At 44.6% G+C, this 24,657-nt stretch overlaps 1 protein-coding gene across 4 annotated transcripts in view; it reads right to left on the bottom strand.

The window, feature by feature from the left end:
* Masp1 (MBL associated serine protease 1) overlaps window positions 1-24,657 on the bottom strand; it is a 75,329-nt gene that overhangs the window by 17,411 nt on the left and 33,261 nt on the right. For 2 of the 4 annotated variants that reach the window (XM_074073573.1, XM_020171345.2), the window contains 7 exons: window positions 23,745-23,863; window positions 22,723-22,801; window positions 16,166-16,303; window positions 14,558-14,632; window positions 4,785-4,922; window positions 1,446-1,559; window positions 616-801 (listed from right to left, as the gene is read on the bottom strand). In XM_074073573.1, the coding sequence (XP_073929674.1) occupies window positions 616-801; window positions 1,446-1,559; window positions 4,785-4,922; window positions 14,558-14,632; window positions 16,166-16,303; window positions 22,723-22,801; window positions 23,745-23,863 (849 nt within the window). The other 2 variants (XM_020171344.2, XM_020171347.2) reach the window with 2 other exon arrangements.

Raw genomic sequence — 24,657 nt, 5'->3', positions numbered from 1 at the left:
GGGTGAGACCCTCAAATGGAAGTTCTGCTTGGCTAGCTGGTTTCCTGAAAATAGAGGGACTTTCAGGTAGACTGGAAAACTTGCTGTTATTGCCAACATCACTCTGGTCATGGCTTTTCACCCCAGTAGTGGCAACTGGTTTCAACTATTTTCCTTAGCACATCTGTCTTTTCTGAAGAAGCCTAAGTTCTAGCTCAAAAGAGCTCCTTTTCCAAGCTTCTAGGTTCTATAACTCCAGCCTTTTATTTTTGTTCTCCCAGGCCTAAAAGTGATGGTTTCTTCTTGCAGTCTATCAATACCCTGTGTTAAATTCTGTCTGCTACAATCACTAGTCTGGTTTTTTTTTTTTTTTTTTTGAAGGAAGCAGGAATTTTATTATGTTAGCAGACTCAGGGGAGATAAGTTCTCAAAGCCCTGGCTAGTCTGGTTTTTATTTTCTTGGATCCATTGGCCTGCCTCTTGTCGCTATTTGTGCTTCCTCAGAATCAGTTCTGTCTGGGTGGGAGGCAGCTGGGGATGCAGACACCATCAACTGACTCACCAGCCCTGGAAGAAAACTCCCTGCTAAGGGTCCAGCTGCCCTGCAGAGGTGGAACTGGGGATGGGGAAAGGTACCTTCCTGTGAGGGCTCCTCAGGCAGACAGATGGGCATCACGAAGTTATTCAGCATCGGGCTCTCCAACAACTCCAACAGAGCCACGTCATTCTCAAATGTGCTGGGTTTGTACTGGGGGTGGGTGATGCTGTGCTTGACCCTGAGATGCTGTTCATTTTTATCCCATCGGAGTCTCCAATGCTTGCCTGAGCAAGAAGAAAGTATATGAGATATGAAGGTAGTGGAGGATAAGGTTAATACTTTGCTCCCAGCCAGCCCCTGGGTCTTATCTATCCAGTACATACTTCTAGCCTCAACCCTTTCAGTGCCCTTCAGTCATCTTCCCCCAGCCATGCTGCCATTCCCTGCATGGTCTCGTTGTTCCCACCTGTCTTTCTTTGTGAGATGATCACATTGCTTTAGAATGTTTGTTCTTATGCCTGCTGCCACAGTCCAATCCACATAATCACCATTAAGTGCCTGAGTCGTATGTTCTCTTCCCCATGAAGCCTCTTAGATAGTTCAAGTAGAAATCTTTCACCTTTGAACTCCCGTGGCACCTTATCTGTTGCTACAGAACTTACTGCTCCCTACCTTATGAGAGAGGGCTCTGTACTTATATCTTACTCCTGTATTAGACAGTGATCTTCCTGTGGGCAGATTAAGGAGATCTGAATTATACTATATCCTTAGATCATGGCAGAGTGTAGGTAGGTAAGTATGTGTTGAACTGAATCAAATCAGCTGGTGGTCTTGGTTTTATAAACAAGGTCCTTGGAAAATGGCAGTAGTGGAACTCTGTTCCAAGACCCCACAACTGGCTTCAGGAGTCAGCGTGGCCTTCACTCACCCATAATGATTTTGAAGTCAGAAGGGCTGAGCCAGTCTAAGTTTTGTGGGGTTGGGTCCTCTGGATCCAGTGGCTGGTGGAGGCAGTGTGCGGCAGTCACAATCCACTTGGAGCCTGGAAGATAGAACATCCACAAGCCATGTCCTGAACTGCCCTATCGTACCTCCCAGTGTCTGGAGCTGAGGCGCTTAACCCTGCTCCAGGGCATCGCTCAGGATTCTGCAAATGACCACACCTCTCCATTGCATTTTATGGCCCTAGGTCAGACACTCACATAACACTCATCTGAAGATAAAGCCTCTGACATCAACTGGCCTGTTAACCCAGGCCAGTTTTCTGGGCCCCTTTAAGCCTGTGGCATGGCTGAATGCCAGATAATCCAAAGTAGGGTGTCAGAAACGCTGTGCTCTCTGGCTGCCTCTCCAGCCAAACTTCTCAAAGTGTGGTCCCTGGACCACAGCATCAGCATCACATGGGAAGGACTTCAAAGTGCATACTCTCAGGGCCCACCTCAGATTTACTAAATCAGAGCCTGCACTCAGCAAAACCCCCAAAGAGTTCCTGTTCACATTAAAATTTAGCAAGTACTGTGAAGAATGGCTAGTAGCTAGCTGTGAGGCTGCACACTGGAATTACCTAGGAAATTAGAAATGTCAGTGCCGAGGCCGGCACTTAGGCCATAGATTATGGGGCTGGAGCCCAGGCCCAGGCATGTTTTACAGGTTCCTCACATAATTCAGCTGCTGCCAGGGCTGAGAATGACTGGTTTTGACTGTAAACTCTTGTTTACAGTCACAGACCCTCAGGCCTGCAGGAAAGCAGTGTGGCCAGGGTCACAGCAGGTTAATGACCCTGGGTCTCTAGGTGGCAGCCTAGTATCCTTCTTGAGTCTTAGTTGTCTTCTTTCCCTGGATGGATATATCCCTTTGCTTTGTTTAATGCAGAGTCATCCTTTTGGAGAAACAAATGACAAATCTACAAGTGGCTGAGCTCTGGGGTACACTCAGGAGGAGCCAAGCAGAAAGATAGGCTCTAGGGCTTCGGAGGCTGGGTGAGAGTCAGGGTACAGATCATGGCTCAGTGGCGAGGGCACAGGTGTTTTCTCAAGCAGATTTCAGGTCCCACATGGCCCTCTTGGTAGCAGCTATGGGCTCTAGGTCTTGGTTGTGGATTGAGCGCCACATAAGCCACCATCTTTCCCCCTGATGCATTTTTGATCCCTGTCTATAGCCAGGGTCTGTTGGGCTGTTTTCCTTGGTGAGGTACCCAGGCTATCTTGGTGAGCCTGGGGGTGTGCATTGGCCAGTCCAGAGACACAGATTCATCTATCTTTTAGCTCTGCCAATTCCTCCACTCAGCATCAACGTGTACATTGAGATGGTGCTTTGCCCCATTCTCAGCCCTTCAGCTCCTTTCCAGTTTCCTCTACCCTGTTTTATCACTGCCCCCCACCAACAAGGCTGAATCACAAGGAAGAAAGAATTTATAGATCCAGAGTGCTGTGGGGAGGGTCAGGTTTGAGGGCGTTTTTAGCTGGGCTGAGGATAGAGAAGTGAGTTTCAAGCAACACTCAAACATAAGTCATAGGCAATAAACATGCAGTAAATACCAATACTGGTTGAACATTATCTTTTTGAAAAGTAATAAAAATAATCAAGATGCTTATTGTTCACTTAGTAGTGAAGGATGACAAACCCTTCTTGAATATTAATATTAATAAGATGAGATTTTCTAGGTTGAACATTATTGACTTGAAAACTCCAGGTTTAAGGAAACTAATTTAAGTCTTAAAAGAGTAGCACATAATCTATCTCCCTGATTTGCCTTCTAATAAAACTGGACATGTCTCATGAAGCAGCTTTCCCTTCCTTCCATTCACCCATGGCTCTTCCTCACCATCTCTCTGCCTTGTCTGGCTCTTCGCATAGGGTTCTTCCCTCCCTTTCTTCTTTTCTGATTTCTCTTCTCTTTTAGGAATCTCAAACCCTACCAGTCTCTCTTTCCCTGTTGTATTGTCACTTTTGTTTTTCTCTTATTCTCTCTTCATTTCCCTACCTCTTACTTTCTAATTCCCTCTCATAGTTTAGTCTCTTTTTCTGTCTCTTTCTGTCACTGATCTTCTCCCTCTGTTTATCTCCCTTCCCTTCTCTTTCTCATTCCTCTCCTCTCACCTGCCCCTCTCCCTACCAGAATGCCCTCAGCCCCAACCTTTAATACCTTACCTCCTTTCTTTAATGCCTTTACTTATTCTCTCTGCCTCTGAAAGAGGATGGAGACCTGAAAGTCTTCATCAAGTGAGCCTTTGTGCTTATGGCAGTATAAGGATCAATTTCTTGAAGCACGAAGTTTCATACATCCGATTCACCATTTCCCATATCCATGGCACCTTGAGTGCAGCCCTAGCCCAGACCCCATGCCTGCCTGAGGGCATCTCTGGCCTAAAGCTGTCCAACTCTGACTGCAGTCTGGGAGAGGGTGAAGTCGAGGGAGAGGCATGGCCAGCAGCCTGGGAGCTGCCCACATAGAGGTGGACCAATCCAGGCCTTCTTCTTCTGTGGTGGAATCAGACCTGAAACTGGCTTGGGATGATAGATTCTTATCTTCTGACAAAGTAAGAATTTCAATCAAATTTAGATCATCCAGATCCAGACCAAACTGCGGCAGACCAAACCGCTCAGAGAGCCATGAGCTATTCCCTTGCTATCCCATTCCCACTCCCACTCACATTTAGAGTTGATAATCCTATTTTCCAATGATTTTGAATCTGTCCCTTAGATCCACCCTTTACATCCTGTTCTTATTTTGAGGCTAATAACTTCTTCCCCTCTTTATTACAACAGCCGCCTCACGTCAAAATTGCCTCCTTTTGGCCCAGTCTGCACCTGGAGAGAAATTTCCAGAATGTGCTTATAAGCCCACGGCAGTGTCCAGGATAAGATCTAAGTTCCCTAAGCATGGCATTCAAGACCTTTTTTTGTAAACCCTCCTTCTCTGACTTCCCAAGGGTGAGTTTCCTATTTCTCCCTGATCCCACAGTTCTAACACATGTATGGGACTTTTGCGATAATTCCAGTTTGACAGTCTGACTCTCTGGCTTAGTCCTTCCTACTGTTAGACACTGACCCTGATTCAGGAGGTGCTCCACAATGGAACAAACTAGAACAGGAACGCATGTATCTTGGTTCCACTTAAGGACTCTTTCTTCCCCACTGTACTTCTTAGGCCCTGGACAGTGGATTCTCAATGCAGAAACCTTGGCCAATCTCTAGCAAGAGGGACAGGTGCCTTAGTTTCCACTCTGTTCCCAACCCTGACCTTTACCCCTTACCTTCTCCTTACCTAGGAGGGTGCCTCCACAGAAGGGCTGCCCATTCATGTGTGACAGCATGGCAATCCAAGGAGTAGTGCCTGGCTGGACTGGGTGTCCATTGAAAATCCTGGCTATCATCTTCCGGGAGAACTTGGGGACACCACACACTGCAGTCAAGGAAGGGAGAAGAGATCACACTCTGGATTCCATGTTTCCAATTGCTTAGGTCACCAGTTATCACTCTGTTAGGAACATTTGTAACATTTGATTTCCCAGCATCTGTTGCCCTTTCTGACAAAGGTATGTTGACTTTTTCCTTGGAGTCCACATTTTTCCCATTTCTAGGTGGCCTGAATTGCACTGAATTCACCTGTGGCTTCAGGGATAGAAATGTGACTAATCAAATGGAACTTCAGTCACAGCAATTGCTTTCAGAGATGAGATTCAGGCTTGGCCAGGCCAGTGAAAGGCTGGCTTGAAGATTCTGCTGAACATATTAGAAAAAGAGAAAGTCATTCTCTGCTGGGGTCGATAAGTCATTGACCATAGGCCAGGATCTGGCAATGACTATTTCGTGGAGAGTCTGCTGAGAATGATACTGCTAACACAGAGGAAGGTGGAACTGAAAGATAAGTAGTGAAGCAAAAGAAATTGTTTCCGAATATTTGAACCGTTTGATTCAGCCATATCTGAAGCTTCTGAATATGGCCATTTCAGTTATGTGAACCTATAAATTCTCTCTCCCTCCTGCTCTCCTTTTCCTTAAGCTGTTTATGTTAGGTTTCTGTGACTTAGAAATGAAAAAGAGTCTTGACTAATAGGGAGCCTCATACTCCATTGGGGTAGGGGGGGCTCTTCTCCTCAGAGAAACTCTTCCTCAGAGCCTATGGGGCTGACACCCCCACAACAAGTGCTCCATCTCCTGGCTTCCACTGATTTGGATTCTCAGACACACACTGCTGAATAGCCCTTGCTTTTGGAAACCATCTAGTCTGTTCCTCTTATCATACAGTTAAAGAAACCAAGGCCTAACTTAGTGTAGTGGTTCATGCCTGTAATCCTAGCTAATCAGGAAGCAGAGGTAGGAGGATAACTATTCAAAGATTGGACTGGTTGAGACCCTACCTGAAAAACCAACTACAAGCAAAACAACCAAGACAACAACATAAAAAAACAAACAAACAAACAAAACCTAAGAGAAAGAAACAAAGGAAAAGGAAACCAAGTCTCAGAGAAAGAACTTGATTTGCCAAAAGTTATTCTATGAGTTGGTGACAAGAATATAATAAGACTTTAATGCTGGATCTCCTAACTCCCAACTGTGGTCTTGTTCTCCTCTGGATAGCAGGGCACTCATACCTTAGCCCCCAAGATCCAGACACACCTGTCACCTTTGTAGCTACCACCAGGCTGAAGAACATCACAGATAAATGTGCTACATGCTTAGCATCTCTTACTGTCATCCACATATGGTTGGCCAGCTGCTCTAGCTAACAGCCTGTCCCCATTCTCAGCAGATGCTCAGATCCCACTGGGTGGGAATTCCTTGTCCTTCGTCCTCCCCATGGGTACCTCCTGTATACTTTCTTATCTTCAGAACTAATTGTATTCTTTGGATATCCTCATTTCTAAACTCTTGGGCACCCAGCCTTAGGAATTGTTGCCTTTCTCCTGTCTTTCCCATTACTTTCTCCTATAAAATATGGTCAAGATTTTCCATCTAAAAATCAACTTCCTTTTCCCTGCTTCCTTTCATTTTCCTGTCTTTCCTTCTTTGTTTCAGTCAAGCTGAGTGGACACTCAGTCTGCACATTTTTCCCTCTCCTCTGGAGAACTGAGCATATAATTTTTACTGTAAGCCTTAGAGAAGAAAGGATGCTAGGGCAATTTCCTGCCTCTCAGGGAAAAGTTAAAAGCTCTTTTCAGGCATAGTGAAAAGCTGGAGGGAGGGAGAGAAGAAAGGGAGGAGGAAAGATGGAACAATCCTCAAGAGGAAGAGTGAGGACAGAGGGAGAGAGAAGTGTTAGAAACTTCAAACACTCAGGGAGCCAGATGACAACAGTGCCTTGGGACCTGTCTTGGGGGGACTTCCGTCTTGTAATCCTTTGCCTGAATCCTCAAGCCACATTGGGTGCTCTTGACTATTTCATCCCTTTTGACAATTTCCTCTCCTTGGCTTAGGAAGCATTTTTCCTTAAGGCAAATCATGAGTGTGTCACATGGAGACCCCTGACTCTTAGGATAACTTGTGTCACCCTCTGAATCCCCTACATGTCAGGAGATGGCTACAGGCCAACCTCTGTTGACTATACCACTTAAGTGGATCTAAACTACCCCCACCCCTTGTCTACATTGTCACAGCTCTGAGTCTGGTGGGTTTTCCCCATCTCTCACTAGTACAGTTGCAGTAGCTTCCCAACTGCTCTTCTTGGCTCAGGCCCTTTCCCTCTACTTTCCCCACCATGCTGCCTGCTCTCAGACCTGCTGAATTCAGACTGGGTGAGACCCAGTAATCTGCATGTTTAACAAGCACCCCAGTGACTCTGATATACTCCACACTTAAAGAATCACTGGTTACAGGGCTGAGTCCACAATATGGCTTTTAAAATTCTTCCCACTCTCCCAATGCCCACTGTTTCCACTTCAAGCAACACCCACTTTCCTGCTTTGACACCTTTGTCCACTGTGCCCTCTCCCTCCCACCTCCCCATGAATCCCCTGAATCCTCTGCAAAGTCATCCTGATGCCCTCCAGCCATGTAAAATCACACCCTCATTTAATTAAGTTCCCATAATACTTAAATCTCATGAAGGAACATGAAGCCACCGAGAAGAAAATATATCAATATTCCTCGTTCGCTTTTTTTGGATGGTGTCCAAAGTTATTTTGACTTAAAAAGTACCAATTTCTCTTCAAAAGGTCAATACAATCAATATACTTCACCCATAATGAACCAAACTCCCAAACCAAGGATACTGGTTATCCACAGAGGGTTTATTTCCACCTTAGTCCCCTGACAGGAGAAACAGAGTGCAGAGGCCCCTTACAGAGTACAAAGCATGCGATATTAAATATATAAAATATAGCATCTTCTACATGCACCATTCATAGATACAAGAGTATTTTGATGAGCCGATTGGAAAAGTGGACACTTCCCAATTGTTCTCTTGGAATTCCTCTTAGGGTCTTCTCCAGCTGCCTTGGTCTGATGGAGGTTTCCAGGAGAGAGAGTTCTACGGAGTAAGACAATCTACCAGTGAGGCCAGAGAGAGGTTGCTGGCCATCAACAGGGTGTTGTCATCAAGAAGAGGGGATTTTATGACTTCCTTTTATAGATGGGGAAACTGAGGCTCAGAGAGGAAAATGATTTGTCAAAGGTTAAACAGCCAGTTGAAGATCTAGGGCTAGAACTTATGACTCCTATCTCTCCATCTCTTTTCACAACTGTTATGAGTGAGCCTCTGCTTTCCTTGACCTTGGCCTTTGGAAAGAAGAACAGTGGATCCCTCTAACCATCCTTCTGGTGAATTCTTCACTGAGCCTAGGTCCCCAGGTTGTGGGGCAGCCTGGCAGGATTTGGGTGACTCCTAATGTCCTAAGTCCACTCTATCTTCTATTTTTCTTCCCAGAAGCACAATGGGGTACAACGTGAGTCTTCTCTTTTTCCAAGTAACAGCCAAATCTCCATATGTGGCCTGGGCATCAGGATCAGGTAGTCTTTCTTGATTATGCATTCCAGGGTTAGAAGGTTGCTTTGTGCTTGTCTGGAGTAGCAGGTGTTGATACCTTATGGTGTCAGCTTGTATTTGAGAGTGGTATATGGGCCCATATGATGTTTTCTTGGTGGACAGTAGGAACTTAAGGGTTTGGGGAGCCTCCTGTTGCTATTATTCTCCCCCAGTCACCATAAACATTCCCAGCTTTCCCTTGGTTCTTTGAAATTCCTTTAAAGGGGAACATAAAGAATAAGACTTGTACAGCAAGAAACTTGTAAGAGAGAAACTCCAGAAACAAAAATGCTCTGAGGTGTTACACGATGAGAGAGAGTCTTCCAGGCTCTGATCTTTGTCTCCCAAACCTGAGTGGTTCTCTCCTAGTGGAGTGACTAGACTTGGTGCAAGCCCAGAGAGAAGTGCTGGGTAACATATGAATACAGACTTTAGTTTAATGTAAGAAATCATTTCCTAACAATCAGGTCCAAGATCTCTTTCATCAATAGGGGGCCCAATGGGTTTGACAAGTGGTTAGGAGTGAATAAAAACCAGAGTAAAGCTTGCTCTGATGAGGAGTGTTTGATTGGGCCAGAGGTCCTCTAGTCTAGGTCCCATTGTATTGTTGGAGAGATGAGGCCAAGAGAGGGGAAGGGACTTAGCCAAAGTCATGGACCAGGTCTCTTGCCCAGAGTCTTTTCCCTTTACCACACTGCTGCCTCTCAGGGTCCTGGGGCTGACTCAAGAGGACTAGTGCCCTGGTAGGTCAGAGTGTTGCAGTATTTTTGGTCTGATGGGTAACATGGAGTGCGTTGTCGGAAGTGTGTGCTGTAGCATCACTTGGACTGGGGTGGGGAAGGCAGGTCCTGATAAAGTAAGTCAATTCACCGCTCTACCTGGAGCTCCCCCACACCTTGTGGGGAGTTCATCTCCTGCCACACCCAGTCCACATAGTTGGAGACCTTTGTGTAGACTCCATACACCTGCTTGCTGCCACATTCTTCAGGGCCCCCCCAGGACACCAGGCCTTGAACCACCCAGCGCTGGCTCAACTCATCAAGGATAACAAAGGCCCCACCACTATCTCCAAGGCACGTGTCCTTGCCGCCCTCATAGAAGCCGGCACAGAACATGTTCTCCGTGACACTATAGTTGCCTGAGCGGGACTCATAACTGGCTTTGCACTCAGCATGTGGTACCACAGGTAACTTGACGTACTGTAGGACATCTGACAAGGTTCGTGTGCCACTGCTGATAATCTCATCCACTGTCACATTGGGATTGGAGATGCCCCACCCGGCCACCAGGCCCAGCATGTGTGGAGCTGGGCCTTCAGGCTCAGGCCTTGGAAGGCAGACAGGCATGACATGGGGTCCCAGGGGTACCGGCCCCTGTAACTGCACTAGAGCTATGTCGTGATTATAGTTCTGGATGTTGAAGCCTGGGTGAAGCACCACTCGGGCCGCTGAGCTGTTGACAGCTCCCGATTTGTCCCGCACATCATGCAGGCCCAGGTAGACAGTGACATGCTCCTTGGAGACTGGTATCACTGTGTTGTCTCTGCGCTGGGAGCGGAGCACGTGAGCCGCTGTGAGGATCCAGGACTCAGAGAGCAGGGCCCCACTTCCAAACCACTTGTCATTTGGCACCCTTGAGGTATCCTCCACCACTATCAGGGCCTGCCAAGGGAAAAGCCCAGGCTCGGCGTTCCGGCCTCCAATAATCCTCTTGACCAGGTTTGGCAGGGAACGGGAGGGCTGACCACACACTGTAAGGAGATGGAGGAAGTGGGGACAAGAGACAAAGATGGGTTAGATCAGCCATATGAAAAGAGCCACTAAAAGAAATTCAAAACTCACCCACTGTAGATTATGCCACCATGGGACCCTAACTTGCTTGAGTTAGGCTGGCCTGGAAGAGCTCTGCCGTGGGTCAGTTTAGGTCTAAGTCTCTGTGAGTTAGCCCATCTCCCATTTGGTCTCTTTGGAGATGGTGTCATCTCTGGACCAGATCATTTCATGGTTGGGCTTTGTTCAACTTTTAGCTTGGACCATCTTTAGCCAGGCCTATCAACAGCAGTGGTCACTTCTCCCCTTTCTTCCCTAGAAAGGTATCTCATATCCCAGAAGTCACCCATGCTGTGGGTACTCAGAGTCTTCTGGAAGTTTTCTTTTCATGTCCACAGCCCCAGAGAAATGGAATGAACCTAAAAGACCATTTAGCATCAAACATTATATATATTGGAATGGGCACCAAGATACCTGGATCCTTGGCCTGACTTTTCTATTTCCCATGTCACTCTTAGTTAGTACTCTTCCTCTCTGGATTTCAATCTTTCATCTGTCAAATGAAGCAGTTGACCAAGATAATCTCCGAATTCCAAATTTCTTTAATTATTATTTTGTTTTCCATGGCCCCCCACCCTAGTTTATAGATGAATAATACTCTAGAGCTTAAGAGACTAGCCCAAGGTGGCATGCCTATCAAGTTGAGTAGCACAGCCTCAGCCAGACTCTAAGACAGATGTCTCATCCTTTATCCCACAGTCTTCTGACATATTAAGACCATGGTTATGGGCTCTTAAACTTTTCCTTCTGTGGCTTAAGGGACTCTTTGATACTTGGGTATTAAGGCCCAGGACATACAAGGTAGGCGAAAGGTGGCATAATCCACTAGCAATGATGCATGGGTCCTCCTCAGGGCCACCCATCATTGCTCCCAGGAGCCCTGTAATACCTTCAAGGGAAGGAAAAGGGTCTGAGAAAACTTCGTTCCACTGAGTTGCACCCCAAGCATGCACATGTACCACCAGCCTCCTTCAGTCAAATGCCTCTGGCTCATGAGCAGAGGATCTTCAGTACCAGGCCCCCACTGGCTAAGAACAAATTTGCATGAGCCCTTTCCAGGCAGGGAGCTTGAGCCTGGGAGGTGAGACTGGTGCAATGGCCAGGTTCCACTCCTTGACCCTAGATGCTGTCAACAATCCTTTAGAGACCAGGGAACATTTGTATTTTCTTTGCAATTTGGGGAGGGCAGGCTTTCAGCAACCCACTGCCTTTCGGGTGCTCTTCTTCCTGATGCTGGATGCTTCTTGCATGATTCTAGGGTGCCCTGACATTCACCCCAGGCCAGATGTGAATAGGCCTTTGTAATTCTGTGGCCTGGCCTTTCAAAATTGAGGGCTGGCCTCCAATTATAAGCAGCAGCCTACAAGGCAGGTCTGTGACAGGCTCTGCATAACAATTCATTTACTGCTAAAAGGTCCTTATTTGGTGAGGGACACATAGATAGCTCTGTCCATGGTCACACAAGGTTCATAGCCAGCACTGAATGATGCCTTCCTCCATCCGAGGTGCCAGTGTCATACCCTGGGTCCCAGAGGGCAGAGCCAGAAGAACCCCAGAGAATGGTTAACTTACAGATGAAGAAATGGAGGTTCAGAGAAGCCAGCTGACTTATGCAAAGTCATTAGTGGCAAAGAAAAAATAGAACCCATTTCTCTTGACTTGGCTTCATTTCTCCACTAAAATCTGTTTTCCTCCCTGATGTGCTCTTTCTTTTCAAGAGGTGGAATGATGCAACAAGTCTTTGTGTTGTAAAAGCTCATTGAAATGGAGTCCTTTTTTTTTTTCTTTGCCACATTACCCTGGCTGGCCTCAAACTCCTGGCTCAAGTGATCCTTCTGCTTCAGCCCCCTGAGTAGCTGGGACTGTAGACATGCACCACTGCACCTATCTGAAATGAAGCAGTTGGTTTATATAACCACGTCAGAATCATTCTTACTGGCTACTGCCATTCTCTTCCCAGTCTTTCCTGGGGTAAAGGAATATTATTGACATGTTACAGTTCTGGCTGGACTGAAGTCAAATTTGGGTTCTAGAAGATGGTGGGTACTGAGACCCTTAAAACAAACAAGTGATGCTCTTGGATTCTGAGTGCATGAGGATGACATAAAACATGGCAGTCTTGCGTTCATCTTTCATCTCTGCCTCTAATTCTGGTAGCTTAGCACAGCACAAATCATTACATCATTCTGATTTTTAGGTTTTGAGTTTTTTTGTTTTGCTTTTTTTTTTTTTTTCAGTACTGGCACTGGGAATTGAACTCGAGTCATTGCACTTGCTAGGTAAGTGCTCTACTATTTGATCCATGTACAGTTTTTTTGCTTTTTTACTTTGTTTTTTAGATAGGCCCTAGTGCTTTTGCCTGGTCTAGCCACAAACCATGGTTCTCATATCTCTGACTCCCAAGTGGTTGTGATTACAGGTGTGCACCACCATGCCCACTCCCTGATCCTTAGTTTTCACATCTGTAAAATAAAGGCAAAAGTAATATCTGTTTATCAAGCCCTCTGAAAACTGGACTTTATGATGCTAGATAAAATGGCTTTCTCCATTCTGACTTGTTTCCCAATTCCATCTAGTCTTTCAGGAGGAAAGAATTTGGAAATTTCTGGCCTGGTCCAATGACACATCAGGGTTCTGCCCAATTCTGGGTGTTTAAAAGAATTTTGTGACTCATTTTGTCCAAGATGCTTTGTTACAAACAGAGGGTGATGGTCATTAAGAATCATAGGTTGTCATGGACCTCCTGATCCTGTTCCCTCACTTCTGAGGTATAGACTCCTAGCCTGAGAGAGATGAGATTACCTACCAAACATCCATGTTAGGAGACAGCATTACCAGGACTAGATCCCAGCCCCTGACTCACGGCCAGTGAGTTTGCAACATGGCTTCCCAGGGTAGAATTGCCTCTAGAGCTCATTAGCCCACATTTTTTTTTTTAGTAAAAAGGAAAACTGAGCCTCCAGTTTGCCACAGCTCCATCATTCTCCTCTTCTTTGAGACTTCACCACCACTGCAGTCCTTGGGTGTGCTCATGGACAAGCCAAATTGAAGTATGGGATCACAAACTTTTTCTTGGGCATAAAGACCTCTTAGGTGAAGTCTTTCTTCATGGTGCTCACCCTTCCACTCCTGAACAAACACACGAAGCTTTTTCCTCCTTTTCTGGGTCCCATTGCACCTCTGAAGACTGGGAACTGACCCTCAAATGCTAGCATGTTCTACCCATGATAAGGATCAATGGTAGAAAACGCCTTAGTCTTTCCATTTAAATGTCTAACCTAATATCTAGATGTCCACTGAGTGAATAGTGAGGGTTACTAAAATGTACCATTCGTATTACACATTACCTCAGTTTATTCAACACTGTAATTCAGTAAAGTACAAAGGCCACCCAATGCTTCACCACACTAAAAAGCTCCTGCGTTCATGTAAATGTGCATATGGAATTAGGAAAGACAATTAATTTGCAGTGTTCCTTAGTGCTGTCTTGAATGGTTGTTTCATTTGATTTACTACTGTTGTTGATTTTTTTTAATTTAAATAATGCATAAATTACTGTGTTGTGAATATTAAATTTAATTTTTGTGAGTTATTTATTTAACCCTACAGTGTGTGTGTGTGTGTGTGTGTTGAGGCTGTATTTTTCTAAGTTGATTTGAATATGTCCACATTATGACTGCAATGCAAATCATTCATAGTTTTAATACTAAAGCAAATATCCCCAAATCTATATTATAGCAATGCTTCCCATTACCACTAAATTCTCTTTCCCTTTTAAAGTGGGATCAGTAGATTAAGCATGAAGGCAGCAGTCAGAAAGTCTTGCACATATTCCCCTTTGGATCCTTACTCTGTCCTTTGGTTATTTGTTATTTGTCTTATGCTGTCATCTTCTTTACAGCCTGGTGAGAGCTCAAGGACAGGGTGTCCACTTTCTTGATTTCCCTGACACAATAGCAAGTGCACACACAAGCTGCTGGATGAAAAATCTGGTGGGAAGGGACTGAAACTACACAAAAAGTTGACAGGAGGACTCCTGGCACAACAGAGCAAGCTGAGTATAGAAGCTGGTTAGTTTGAGAAGGTGTAAGGGTAGGCTTCTCTGACCTTTAACTTTCTGAAGACATCTGTTAAAAAGTAATCAAAGCATCTTCCCCTTCAACTCCCCAGTAACAGCCAAAGCACTTGGGGCCCTAAGTACTTGGATGGGAGACTTTGAGGCAAAGGATTTGTTGGGTGAGGTACCTGGAAGGCAGGCGGGCAGTTTTCTCCCAAGTACTTCATTTATCCAGGTCCCATGGGCAGAACAGGTATATGTACCTGGGGGAGTGAAAAGGGTGGGAGAAGAAAAAGAAAGTGATTGATGGGGAGCACACAGAAAATAGGTTTGGGTTCTTTTTCTTATTGTACTGGGGGTACATTGTGACATCTACAGAAGCTCTTACAATATATCATAGTTGAATTCACCCCTCCATTATTCTCCCAGGTTTGGGCTCTTAATTTCTCTAATATGGATCATTGCAAAAACCTCTCAAATAGTCTCCCTAGAGTCATTTTCTCTGAGACAGTCTTCTCTGCAGCCCTGAAAAATCTTTCTAAAATGAGAATAGGACTACGTCCTACTTCAACTCAGAACTACCAATGGATCCTCATGGTCCTCAAAAATAAGTGTCACACTCCTCAGGACAGTGCCCCAAGCACTGCAGAATCTGACCCTTGCCTATCTGAGGGCTACTTCCTGCCCTGCCTCTCAATTCCCAGCCCCTGGCAGGTGTCTCCTCCTTGTTAGTCACAACAACCTTGGCTTACACAGCTCTCTGCAACCACCTGCCCTTCCCTCCCTTCTCCACTCAAATGCCACATTTGTGTCCACCATTCCATTTAAGTCTCACAATAACTCTGTGAGCTATGTCACTGTTCCCTTATTGAGATGTGAGGACTTGGAGACTTGGAAAAACTAAGAGTGTTGTCTTAGAGCTTGTATGCTACAGGCACAGAGCAGATGGGCCTTCTCATCTCCCTGATGGGGATGATGAGTACATGTCGGGGGGTATTTGGGTGACATTCTGCAGAGTGGTGATACATAAAGTATTTCTCCTCCTAATTCACTCCCCAACATTCACAGTGGCAATGAACTGGCAATTTCTGGCCCTTCCCCCTTTGATCTGTGGACTTCTGCCCAACCCCAAGATGAGCCAAGGATATCCCTGACAGGAGATATGGAGAGTCCCAGATGGGGATGGCTGCATCTGTACTTGAGTCTTAGTCTGAGGATGTACTGGGCTACCTGGTCAGATAGACAGATTTGCTCCTCATTCCCTCACTCCTCCTAGAATCCTGTGCACACTATAAGAACAGATCTTTGAGGAAGGGTTCCTACCAGGCATGGTGAATGGCTCTGGTCTGGCCATCCACAAGCCAAAGCAAACACTGGCTGAAGCAGCAACACTTGCCACTTTCTGGAAGCCCCAGTTCCTCTACAGGCAACATGAAGAAATTTATTTTGGGAGATCCTGGGCTTCCTTGAGGTTTTCATTTCATCCCCTAGAATGACTCTGTGCTCTCCCAACAAGGTCTATACTCATTAGTAGAATCACTGCTAGATTTAAAGTGAAAAGAAAAGGCCTGGGTTTTGGTTCTGATACTCAGTCTCTGCATCTCTAAGTGGACACAATAGTATGAGTTCATGAGACCTGAGACTCAGATGTGATGTGTGGAAGAATACCTTTTGCATTACAAGGCTCCACAAATTGGCAAGGGTTTGCTCCTTTCAGAGCTATTTGAGACCACAAACTAACCCTGAGGCCCAGAGAGTGTGTGGTGGGAGTGGGATGGTTCAGCATGGAGGCTTACCTGTGATATTGTGAAGCATCCTATAGTAGGGCTGCTGGCAGGAGTATCTGATCTGAGATTTGTATGTAGTGAGGTTGTTCTTTGAGGAGAAGATGACCAGCCCATGTTCCAGCCCTGCTGGGACTCCACAGTCTACAACTGAGAGAGAAGAAGTGAGGCCCCTTAATTACCTTTTGGTCTTCCTCTTGGGGCTGTCTGATGGACCTGTTTTATACAGATGTGCAGAATATGCATCACAGAGAACTCCAGAAGGCAATGTTACAGTTTATCTAAATGGTTCCCAGGGAACTGTGCAGCATTCAACTTGTGCAGTTACCAGTAGTATGGCTTAGGAAGTCTCTCCATTGTGGTACCACTCTATGGTTAATCACCTGGCCTAGTCTCAATTTCAGGGGAAGATCTGCTAAGATTTAAGGAAACCTCAGTGTCATCTCCATCATAACTGCTTTCCTTGACTTCCAGTTCTATTATGTAATCCTCTCTGCTTTTTCTGCCCAATAAGTACATAGCTCAATGAGAAAATTCTGCCTGACCTGAACCAAAGAATGTTCCATTTTTCCAGTTCCAACAACAGGCTGAATAAGAACAGTTAATGTGCTCACATTGGAGCTTGGCACCAAAAAAACAAAACCAAACAAATAAAAAAACCCAGCTTCAGCAAGAATATACAGCCCCACCCTTCTGGCTTTCTACAGACAGCTCATTTGACCCACAGAAAGCAGAAGAGGATCAGGGGTGGATCAACTTTTAGTCTTCACCTGCTCGTTTTCTCCAATCATCGGTGGCAGGGTGCTGGGGATGGTTGTAGCCGTAGTACAGGACATGACCAAGTGTACCCGGTTCTCAGAGATTGGGGAACTTGCCAGTTTAGCTAGGTCTTAAGGGAGTTGCCGGCACAGATGGAGTCCAGCATGAGTCAATCCAAATTCAGGCCATCTTTTCATGGTCACATTAGAGGCTGGGGACCCAATTTATTAACATCTTTTCAGGGACTTCCTTTAGAGGATAATGATGATTATGATGCTATTTTTTTTAGGAAATCCTAATCTTAGGCATAGCAGTCTATGCCAGAGTTGAGGAATCATAGAATTTCACAGTTTGAAAGGAACTTTATGTAGGCAATGTAGAATATCCTCTTTCTGTTACATAATAGCCCAGATAGGACACTTGGCTAATCTAAAGTCATCCAGCTCAAATATTAATTAATGAAAAACAGGACTGTAAAATAGCTACAGTGTATTTGTGTTTCTAATGGGAGGGGGGAGGGTAAAGGAAGGAAGGAGATTAAGGTTGTGGTATACGGTAGATGGACTTCATATAACTGCATGAAACAGAACTAAGAAACTTCTTGCAATTGCTTTACCTGGGGCAGAGAGCGGGCTGAGGGGGAGAGATAATGGGGGCAATGTAAATAATGTACAATATAAGTCTAATCACAATTATCACTATGAATATCTTAATTAAAAAATGAAGTCACCCAGCAAGTTAGTGTTAGAGTGAGAACTGGCTGTGACCTTGAATTCAGTGCTCTTTGGTTAAATGATACTAGTAGCTCCAAAAGATCTGTTTTCCAGTTAAATTACCCAAACTAGGTATTAGCTGGTTAATGGTGAACATATTTCCAGAGCTCCAGTTAAGTTCCACTTCCTGAATTTTGCCTGTTCACCTTAAGAATCAGAGAGGGGAAATTTACCTCTGAGTGCTAGTCAGATATTGTAATTTCAATTTTAGGACTTCAGATTCATCTTTTTGATCAACTAGACAGTTATGTAGCTTAAAATATGTATCATTCCAGTACCCTTCCAGTGAGAGTAAAGGAATGAAGGAAGCGAATAAATGAAGATATTTCTTATCCACAAGGAAGACAAAGCCAAAAGGGCTGGTTTTGTCTTGGCCTCTACTCTCTGTGGACAAATCACGTCCATTTGCTTTGATCACTCCAAAGTACAGTTGCTGAGGTAAATGTGTGAAGAGTAACACCGGAATAATAAGTAATAATATTTGTTATTTGAAACTGCAAATAATCATAAATTAATTTTTCTGCCAAGACTCAAAGCAGATTGCCCCAAACCCTTAGGATGCCCTCAATACGTGCCTAGATATTGATATTACTCTTGTCTCACTTCTAGCAGTTCCTTTTGTTTAAAGTATCCTCAAGGCCCAACTACCTGGTCCCTAGTGGAGGTATTCCAGGATTGGCCTTGGATTTGTATGGCTGATGCTGGTAAGGAGATATTTTCTAGGTGAGGGCCTACTTTCACATTGCTGCAGAGAAGTGACTACCCACTGATACAGCTAGTCCTACAGCCAGAGAGAGGAGATGATAACCCTTGGAAAACAGAGGGTTGTGTCATCTTGGTTGCAGCAGGTGGGGAAGAGTGCATCTTCTTCCCAAGTGTATAATGACAGACAAAAAACCCATGTCTCTCTGAAAGTAGAAGCAAGCTTCTCTCAAGATGACCCCTGCCCAGCTCTGCTGGCACAGTCAGCACATCCAATGTCCTCAGCCCATCATCTTTGCTTTAGGAAGTGTGACCACTTCCATACCCTGGAATCAAATATCCTTCTCCTTCCTGTTTTCTTGGCCTCCTTTGTTCACCACTCTCTAGTGTGTGCTGTACCACCCTACCCTCTGTTCTGCCCTGTCATTTCTTGCTACCATTTATGTTCCTTCAGACATTTTCTTGGCCTGAAGTTCTGAGCATGCTTTGTTGTAATACAGGGACTTCAGAGAGAAGCATATATGAGCAGATCGCCCTGGCACTCAGAACCAGGGACTAGGTCTCAGACCTCCTTCCCAGTCTCATGTTCTTCCTTCCTCTCAGTGCATCTCTACTCCAAAGTCACCAGGACCTTCAGCGTGCCCCGTTCTCCACTGCTGCCTGCCCTCTAGGCTTTGCTTGTGCCATCCCTACTGCCTGGGACACCCTGTGTCCATGTGGCCACCTGGAGGCCTTGAATAAACACCACTTCTTAAAAAGCCTTTTTCTAGTCTCTCTAACTGGACAGGAGAGCTTCTTTGTTTTGGGATTCTTTATTTGTGTCTCTCTGATGAACTTATCTTATGTTGCCTGGTATTACAATTATTTAGGCACATATGAAATTTTCCTCTTCAATTGTGATTCCCTTTATCACACTGGGCCTAATGTCTCTAATACTCTGCTGGGTTGCAAACATTTGTTTAGCTGATACTTGTCTTTAGTAGCAAACCCCTCTCTTCTCTCAGTGGCACTTGTACTCTAGGATGGCACTCCAGTCTCCAAATTATTCATTGCTCATTCCTGCAGGATCTGCCCCCACCAGAGGCCACTTAACATCACATAGATCAGGTAGCCACAGACCAATGCAGGGCTGCTCTGATATGAATGTGCAGGCCTTGTTCAGGCTGAAGCCAAGATTCTGGAACACAAGCTACCACTCCTCAGCCCTTTCTTTGCCACTGTTTATGACCCAGTGTTGTCCATGGCCTTGAGCTCAGGACCACTGCTTCCATGTGTGATGCCTGTCTTTTTAAAGTGCTTATCAGTGAATTTTAAGAAAGACAAGACTTGTCAGCGCAGAAGAAAGAACCTCTAGTGATAGACTTCTAGCCCTTTATTAAATATGGGAGGAGGGGATACTTTTGTGGACAAAAAAATATCCAGGTTCTCAAAAATCCACACTATATGAATTATAATTCATTTTACCTACTCATAGCTGTTAAGAAAGTAGCAACAGATAAAAATTTTAAAGTCATACAGTCACTGGCATTCGGATCCGTTTTAACTTGAAGTGCCGAATGGATCAGAAGCCTGGGCCCATGCTGGTCTAGGCAGTGAAAGGCCACATGATTGAATATTAAATCTTGTGTTTCTAGAACCAAGGGCATTTTTTTCCTTTTGAGAAGAGTATAGTCCACTTAGAGGTCCTAAAAAAAAAAATCACCCATTGTCTTTTCATTGTTTTGTGGAGTCATGTTTGAATGATGAGTGAGGCATAGTTTGCTCTCAGACACGCAGCATCTTTAACTGCTGAGGCTGTTATTGCCTTGCTCAGCATCCATTCTAATCCACCTTGAGATGGGCAATGGAGTGTTGGCAGGTGGGGAGGGGTGGAGTAGCTCTGGGGCCGGGGGTCTTTGTAGGTGATCCATTCCTGGGTGTCTGTATTGTGTGGGGCTCCCGTCATTCACTCTGTCACTTGCTCTGACTCGAATTCACTCTCCAAATTGATCTCGCTTTCTGTCACCATGGTGAAGTCAAAGTGGGATCATGAAACAAAGAGGAAGGAAGCAGAGAGAGAAAGAGGGAGAGAAAAAGAAAGAGAAGAGAAAGAAAAATTAGCAAGCAAAGCAGAAATAGTTCATGCAGGAAATACAGAAATCACTCCACAAGAATTGATTAAGAATGCACAGTTTAGGTACAGCTAGTGGGAAGGACAGTTGGGACTGTTGAATTTGTACCATTCTGAGAATTTGCACAACCATATATTCTGGCTCTTGAGGGTTTTAAAATGCCCCTGCAGGGAGCTCTGCATTCATCTGGTCTGAATTCTTATTTGACAGAAATCATTCAGAGTATATCAGGACCTCTCACCACAACAAAGTGGAGGCAGGGCCTGGACAACACCCATAATTCCCTCTTCCTGTTCAGGTGCGCATTTCTTTATCATGCTTGGCATATGTCTTGTCTCTCCCCAGCCCCTCCCCTCAAAATCTCTGGAACTTCTCAGTCTCATCTGCTCTTTTTCTTTAGGACCTAACACAGTACATGGTGCAAAAAGCTGCTCAATAGTATGTATGGGTTGTGCAAAGATACTATATGTGTCTAAATGGGAGTTTTAATAGTCCTAATCCAGACTATTGTGAAAAAGTTGGGTCACATTTTCTTAACTACTAAATGGTAGGTGTTCTGTCACATTCTGATATAAGTCACAAGAAATAGTACTAATCACATAATAATAGTACTGTCTTACTACATCAATGTGTCCCTTACAATAAAATGCATGCGTGTTTCATCATGGAAAAATATTAATAACATTTCATACTTTCCAAAAGTGTGAGTGAGAGAAATCAAACCTTCTTCCAAACAGAGTTTTGGGCTGGGAGAATTAACCTTTTATTGAGCTTTAGCTTGTTCCTGGCATTTCCACAGATATGGTATATATACTAACCCAGAGAGTCCTTACAACAATCTTGAAGGCAGGAGACTGAAGCCAAAAAGTATGAGTAAATCACTTAAGGACACTCAACTGGTATGCAGAACTTCTAGAGTCCAGAGCCAGATTCTGTCCTGAGTACCTGAAATCCTCCCTTACTCTTTTTAAAACAACCTTCCTTTGTCCTGTAGAGGGCCTGGCCCAGAACTCAGTCACAACACTTCATATTGGAAGTTGGAGGAGCATTTGAGTTCCTCCTGACTGGATCTTTTCTATCTCAATTCCCTACAGAACTCTGCACAGGCAGAGCCCAGTAAGTGTTTGGTGAAACTTTTTGTTGAAGCTATTAAATGCCCTTCTTTTCCCACAAGGACCTGAACACAGCCACATCATCATATGAAAAAGAAAACAAGCACATTTTGCTTCCAAGTGTTGCCTTGGGAGTACCTCCTAGGGGCAGCAGAGGGGATCTGTCTGCTTGCTGAATGGGAGCCATTTAGGAAAAAAGGGAAGAGGATAGAGCTCCAAAGTTTACATGAAAAGTCATGAAATCAGATAGGTGGGACCAGACCTAACTCTTGGGTTCTCAGGTCTTCATTCTAAAACAAATCCTTTCTTCCCAGCTTCTTTCTTCCCTGACTCTGTAACTATACCTCTTCTTTTCACTATTGTTTGTAGGTTTCTAAAATTGTGGTCCTTACTAGTCTTACATTGAAATCACCTGAGTGTGGTGGTAAGGGGCTAGTGGTTGGAAATCTGTAATTTTATAAAACTCAACAGATGATTTATACAGACTATATTACTTTGGTATAAATTCTAGAATATTAAAGCCAGTCCAAACTTTTTACAGTTGAGGTAAAATATCTTGTTCATAGTCACAGAGTAGGTTAGGGGCACATAAGGCAAGAACTTTTCCCCAAAAGCCAGTGAAGTGCTATGATTTTTACTTTATATAAGCCCACTGTGCTGACACAACAGCCCTTCCTGCACACCCCTAAATCATGAGCTAACCCGTAAGTCTTAGTGGGTGTAGATAATGGTCATGTAGAGACATGCAAGTTCACTCAGCTCTGGACACCCATGTCAAACTAGCTTTTTAAATTAGCAATTGCAAGAACTCATTTCAAATCTGGAAACATGCTATTCCTTTATCAAGTTTGGTAACCTGACTATAGATGGAGTAAAATTAGTACGTAGAAGTGAACTAGGGCCCATAAAACGGTTCTTTTGGTATCCTAAAATCTTATTGCTGAAAGGGACATTAATATACTTTCTGTCCAGCTCTCACATTCTGCCAACTTCCTGCTCCATCCCTCGCAGAGAGCTCTGGTCAACCTTTTACCCTTGCATGTTCTCTGCCCCAGTCCCACCGGTGTGAGGGAACTAATTTATCATTGGAATCAATCATTTTGTTTTCTTACTTTTGCAGGTGGGAATCTCATTACTCCATGTCCCATCCTTCAGACACTCTATCTGGAATGTGTCCATCACCACATTATCCTGAGCAGAAACCAGAAGGGAGTGAGAAGAAGGAAAAGAATGGAGTCAATGGTTGTTTACCAGCAAAATTAAAAATTCAAACCTATCTGTCTTTGACTAGGGTTTTCCTTCCATGGAAATTCTAAGGGCAAGCCTGAAGACAAGAGAAAGATAGATGCTAAATTCATATTTGCCGTTCATACTCTGGAGATAGGCAAGGGCTGTGAAGAGACAATAGTCTCCAAAGGGTAGACTGTGGCCTTCACTCCTTTTTTCAGAGCAATGGTTGTCAAACTCGAATAAGTGGTTGGTACCACCTGGAGAGCTTGGTAAGACAGCCTTGTAGGACTTATTCCTGGAATTTCTGGTTGAGTGGGTTTGACTCCCCCAAGAATTCAACCCAGAATCCAGGTGCTTCTGATTCTGGCAGTTCAGGGACCCCTCCTGGAGAGCAGTGATCCTCCAGTTTGGCTGCACATCTGGAGAACATTAAAAAGGTACCAAGTGCTGGTCCTGGTCCCAAAGATACTGCTTTCACTGGTCTCAAGTGAGACTGAGGAGATGATTTTTTTATTTCTATTATTTTTAAAGATGATTAGCAGAACCAGCACTTCAGAGGCTGGGAGACTAAAGAGTGCCTGTTACCTTGAAAACCTATATTTCTCTTTCCAGTATACCCCACCCCACGCACGCACATCCTATCAGCCTGATAAACTTGTTAAGCTCTGATTTTAAAGCCGTATGGGTCCATATTTTTAAAATTCAAGCCAGCCTATTCTCTGATAAAAGACTTTATCCCCTGGCAGAAATAACAGACAGTCTGGGACACAAAGCATTAGAATTTATGGGACAGCTAGGAAATAGTGTGCTGGCACTATGGCAAGTTGCAGTAGCCCATCTGCCTCGGGAGGCTCTGGAGAATTGTTCTGGTCTGGTCACTCCTCTATCCAGGAGGGCTCTGCACCTTCAGCACTTTGTAGCCTGCATCACAGCTGATGAGCACTTGGTCTTTGAAGGAATATGTGGCTTGCAGGGGCTCAATTTTTCCATGGACAGGAGGCTGTAGCTCTGGGCACTCATTTCCTAGTGGAAAGTAAATGAAAGGACAGCAGGTGACAAAACAAGGAAAAGTATGGCAGTAAAGGGCTATCCCCTAGAAATTGAGGCCTGATGGAGGTACAAACAACACACTGGGCATCAGGGACCTGGACTTGCTGGACCCTGCAGGCGACTTACTCTGCAGCCAGGAGCAAGCACTTTACAACTTGACCTTCTATTTCCTTGTTTGTAAAGTGAGGAAGCTTCCCAGATGATTTCATTAAAACTCCAAGTTGGGGGGAATATTAAATGTCATTGAATTCAATGTTTGTCCAACACTTTCTTTACAAGGATCCCTATAATTGACTTCCAAGATCTGTTTGCATCCTTATAGGGACAGGGTACTCAATTCCTCTGAAGCCTGCATCTTCCACACATGGATGCCTCTGATCAAATGACCAATGTTTTCCTATTCAGCTGAAATTTGTGCCCTTGCAATTTTTACTCACTTGTCCACCCAGGATGACCCCAAGAGACCTTTCTTCCTAAGACCCTTCAAAGCATTAGAAGTTATGATCATATGCTTCTGAGCCTTCTCTTCAAAAGGTTAACTCTAATGAGATCCTCAAGGCCTGGACCAATCCCTGACACTTTTTCCTGGACAAATTGTCCTTTTAATTTCCTGTGCACTCCTCTTTCCAGACTGGGCACTGGATATGATAAGGCAGGCAGAGCCAGGGTTTCTGAAGTGGATTAGTCACTCCTGTTCTTCCCTGAGTTTTGGGCCAAATGGTTCCATCAGGGTTTAGGCCAGAACTGGTTGCTTTGGGAACTAAGAG

The sequence above is a fragment of the Castor canadensis genome, chromosome 5 (genome assembly GCF_047511655.1).
Source record: "Castor canadensis chromosome 5, mCasCan1.hap1v2, whole genome shotgun sequence".
NCBI classification, from domain to species: domain Eukaryota; kingdom Metazoa; phylum Chordata; class Mammalia; order Rodentia; family Castoridae; genus Castor; species Castor canadensis.
This window is presented reverse-complemented; position numbering and strand designations above follow the sequence as displayed.